At 35.7% G+C, this 4,175-nt stretch overlaps 1 protein-coding gene across 1 annotated transcript; it reads right to left on the reverse strand.

Annotated features, from left to right (window-relative positions):
• Positions 1-854: 854 nt before the first annotated feature.
• GPR25 (G protein-coupled receptor 25) lies at positions 855-2,749 on the reverse strand. The gene has a single exon (XM_087928675.1). It carries the CDS (start codon positions 2,663-2,665, stop codon positions 1,529-1,531), a length of 1,137 nt encoding a protein of 378 aa, XP_087784801.1. The 5' UTR covers positions 2,666-2,749; the 3' UTR covers positions 855-1,528.
• Between the last annotated feature and the right edge of the window lie 1,426 nt (positions 2,750-4,175).

Genomic DNA, 4,175 nt, shown 5'->3' on the forward strand with positions numbered 1-4,175 from the left:
TTGATATTCGATTAGGATTGGGGAGATTTCCACTGAGTCATGAGCCTCATTGTGTGACTTGAGGCAATCACCCACACTCACATAATCTGTTCCACTCATATAGTTGTGAAAATATAAGGGTGTATGTGTGCTGAGTTTCTTGGAGAAATAATGTGATATAAATGTAGCAAATTACTGTATTTCAGATGTTTTGGTTGATAAAATTCATAACTTCAAACCATTTGGCTATATTGGTAAAAACATATGAAAATCCCAGTTAGGAATATATACAGAGCAACACATTGCCTATTATTTTTTGTAAATAATTGAAGTATGACTGAACAAAAGGATAATACAATGTTTCCTAATGTCCAGGGCTGGATTAAAGCCAACTGATATCCTAGATACAATCCAGTAATGATGCTACTTGGCCTTTCCATTACTTAACTGACAAGATATTTAGACACAATAAGTGCTGAAAACTTGAGTGTGATAATGAAAAGTTTAAGGGCATGAGTGGGGAAATCGCTATGGTGCCTCCCTTATTTTAGTGCACTAACCCCAGGTAATTTGGCGTAATGGTACTTAGTAGAGTAAGATTTCAACTAGGTACTTTCGGAACTCATGACTCACAATTCATGTTATTTCTTACTACCAGAAAAACAACACAAATAAAGAGTAAGAAAATTAAGGCAGTTTCAAAACCTGATATGAAATCTGAATATTGATAGCAATAATTAAAGTTTACACATTCATTGAAAGTTTTGCATTCAAAACTTTCCAAATAATTTCCATTGTTTCAATGAATAAAAATCAGACCAGAGCTTTGTAATTAAAAATTTAATCAAAATCAAGAAAAGTTACAGTAATTTAAGTATTGGGATCACTTTTTTACAAAAATAGACATCTTCGACAGCTAGAGGCAGGAAGACAAAAGTTTCAATTATATATTCATCCATAATTAAATATACAAGGCTTTGTTTCATTATGGATTGTGGTCGTTTTGTTTGCATGGCTTATTGTGTTAAAGAATTCTTGTTATCAAAAGGTACTCACCCATTATTTCCTTTTATAGTTATTTGAACACATTTTCAATCATCAATCAATAGTCAAATTGCAAAAGCTACCAAAAATATCTAAACAAAGAGCTAAGGCAGGCAGGTAAAGCTTATGACTAAATATACAGTCATCTATTTTCTAGCAAAGTATATAAGTACTATTACAAGTCACTCTATTCATATATGAAATATCTCTTGGTAGTTGAAGAAGCTCTTATAAATCTGTGCAAGTGTTAAATCTGCATTTTTATCCTACAGACCAAGGAAAAATTTATATAAACAGAATTTTATTTCATAAAGATACAGAGTATATGTAATGTATCATAAAAAATTCATTTGACATTGTATTAGAAACCACAAAGTTTGATCAGAAATGTTGAAAACAACATTTTTTCATATCAAGAAAACCAATCCTCTAAGTCATCTCCCTCATCTCCCTTCCATAGCTAACCTGGCTTAACAATTCTACTGTATGGTCTCAACAACAGCAACTATATATGTCTTTTAGAGGCATATAAATCAGTCCCGCTGCTAACTGGAACAGTTGTGGCTGGTATGAACCTCTTTTTGCTTCCAAACAGAAGGCTTGATTCTGTAGATGAAAAGAACAATGTTGAGTTTTGCGCTTTTTCCTGTGGGTGACAAAGACCTAGGAAATTCTTCAATACCTTCTGTCGGAATTGCTGGTCCATAAAGGCATAGATGATAGGATTAATGCAGCTGTTGGTGAAAGCTAGACAAGCACTGATAATAAGTCCCCTCCTGAGAGCTTTCACTGCCTCACAAGGGAAGTCAATGTTCTGTACCATACCGTAAGTGATGACAGCTGTGAAGGTATTAAAGGGTAACCAACAGCAGATGAATGCCCCAATGATGACAAAGATGATTTTAAGAGCATGGTTTGTTCTCCTGCCTACGTTGACATGACTCTGGAGCATGGAGAAGATAGAGCAGTAGCAGAATAAGATTACACCCAAGGGTAGCAAGAAAGTCAAACAAAGTACTGTGAAAGTATAGATGATAGAAGGGTCTACATCCTGGCATGCAAACTTGTCTCCCACAGAGATCAGCTTTCTGTGGAGCAAAGATGGTATTCCTAATAGAAAGGAAAACACCCAGATGCAACCGCAGGTAATGCTGGTATTTCTCTTGGTCCCGAGAGATCTGGAATCCCAGTGCTTATTCATCACAAGGAAGCGTTCCACACTCATGCCCATCAGGAACAAGATGCTTGAGCAACGGTTCACAGAAATGGCATAGCTGCTAAATTTGCAAAGCTCTTCACCAAACCACCAGGAATCAAATGCTTCTGTCAAAGCCCAGAAAGGCAAAGTACATACAAAGACAAGGTCTGCAATGGCCAGGTTAAGGACGAAGTTGTCCACAAGCCTTTGGTTGCCCCGTTTCTGCACCATCACCAGGACCACAAACAGGTTCCCAAAGAAGCCAATGAAAAAAATCATGAAGTAGATGACAGAGATAAAGACAGAGGCAAACGGCACCTTTTCTATAAGGCAGAAGTCATCATCGGTAAGTCCTAAACCAAAAAAGTCTACAGTGGATGATTCCAAGTCTCCGCTCCAATTTTTGGTCATGGCCAGGTCAGTTACCAACTCAGCAATCTTCATTTTCTATCAGAGATTCAGCAAAGAGTTTTCAGTTTGTAAGAGCTAGCCAAAGTACATATGCTCTATATTTGGCTGGGTGGTATTTAAATAAATCAGTGGTTTGCTTGTTTTTAAGCACCTGTGGTAACTTCCTCTTGTTTTTATGAAAAAAAAATGATGCCAAGTAGTAGGCAGAAGTCCTGAAACTCTGTAACAATAAAGAAAGCAGTAATATGGTATGGCTGAGTAGCTGAGTAGTCTATTGTAACAGTTAGAGCAGGTAGTTATTTGCAAGCTGCTTTTCTCATTGGATAGTTTAATCTCTTTCTCAGAAGGCTTTGATCAAATTGGAACTACAAGTTTTACAAATTCAGCCAACATAGGAATAGTCGTAAAATTATTGGTCATAACAAATTATTAAGGAAGATTTTGACTTTTTTCCAAAGTCTTTTTTTTCCAATGGGCAAAATTAAGTCATTGCTTTCAGATAATGTAGAGAAATTGGTAGAATCCTCATCTTGCATGACAAAGTTGTGAGGTCCACAATGGCCAGTTCCACATTCCTTAAACTAATTTGTTGCGTTCAAATGGGTGTCCTTTCATCAAGTCAATTTAAGTTAAAATTACAGTCCCATCTGCTGTTGTAAGAATAGGAGAAATGCCATCCTGTTCTTTTTTTATATAAAAGTTTTATATACATACAGTGTGTCAGTTGGTTAGAAATCTTTTGTGCTATCCTTTTGTAGTCAGTACTCACAATTTATATAATTTTTCACATTGTCAAAGTAACATATACTTATATATTTATCAGTTATTAATCATCTATGACTAAACTATTTATTCCATCATTTTATATGAGATATTCCAAATTTTATTTTAAAATTTATATTGTACTTTCATCCAATGGTTCTATATGTCTATATTATATTTTATATCAATCTATTGAACTTCTATTACAAAATTATCTAATCTATTACATTACCATGTCTTTTTGTCCAACCATTGCTAAAACAAATCCCATATTGTGGTGGTCTCTCATGGAAAAGATGAGACACAAGCGAGTGTTCTTGGGATGAGAGCCCAGAGCAAATTCCAGTGCTCCCTTTTATTGAGATTTTTAGCATAGCAAGTATAGTCACATTGTGGATTACAATAATTAGATATAGTACAGACTTGTTTACAGTTGTCTGAGCTGCTTGATTGTTTCTAGTGTTTGTTCTTAATTTCCTTACACTAGCTCAGTGACCTTTAAGCAAGCATGTATGTATAAGGTCTTAGACTAATCATTACCCAATACCCAAGTCAAAGTTTATTCCCACATCTCCCCTGTTTTAGTTTTTTGATGATCGCGGATGCCTCGGTAGCTTTTCGCCATCTGCAACAGCAGTTCTCCTTCCGTAGGCTTCACCCGACACATTCCTAAAAGTCCAGGGAGACATTGGATACAACAGCACACACAAAGAGAAAATATAATAAGCAATATCACTCCAACAATTAGGTGACGAATCCATGAACCATCTGGCAACCAGGA

This window comes from Pseudonaja textilis, chromosome 3 (genome assembly GCF_049901715.1).
Source record: "Pseudonaja textilis isolate UNSWEBS1 chromosome 3, rPseTex1.2, whole genome shotgun sequence".
Taxonomy (NCBI): domain Eukaryota; kingdom Metazoa; phylum Chordata; class Lepidosauria; order Squamata; family Elapidae; genus Pseudonaja; species Pseudonaja textilis.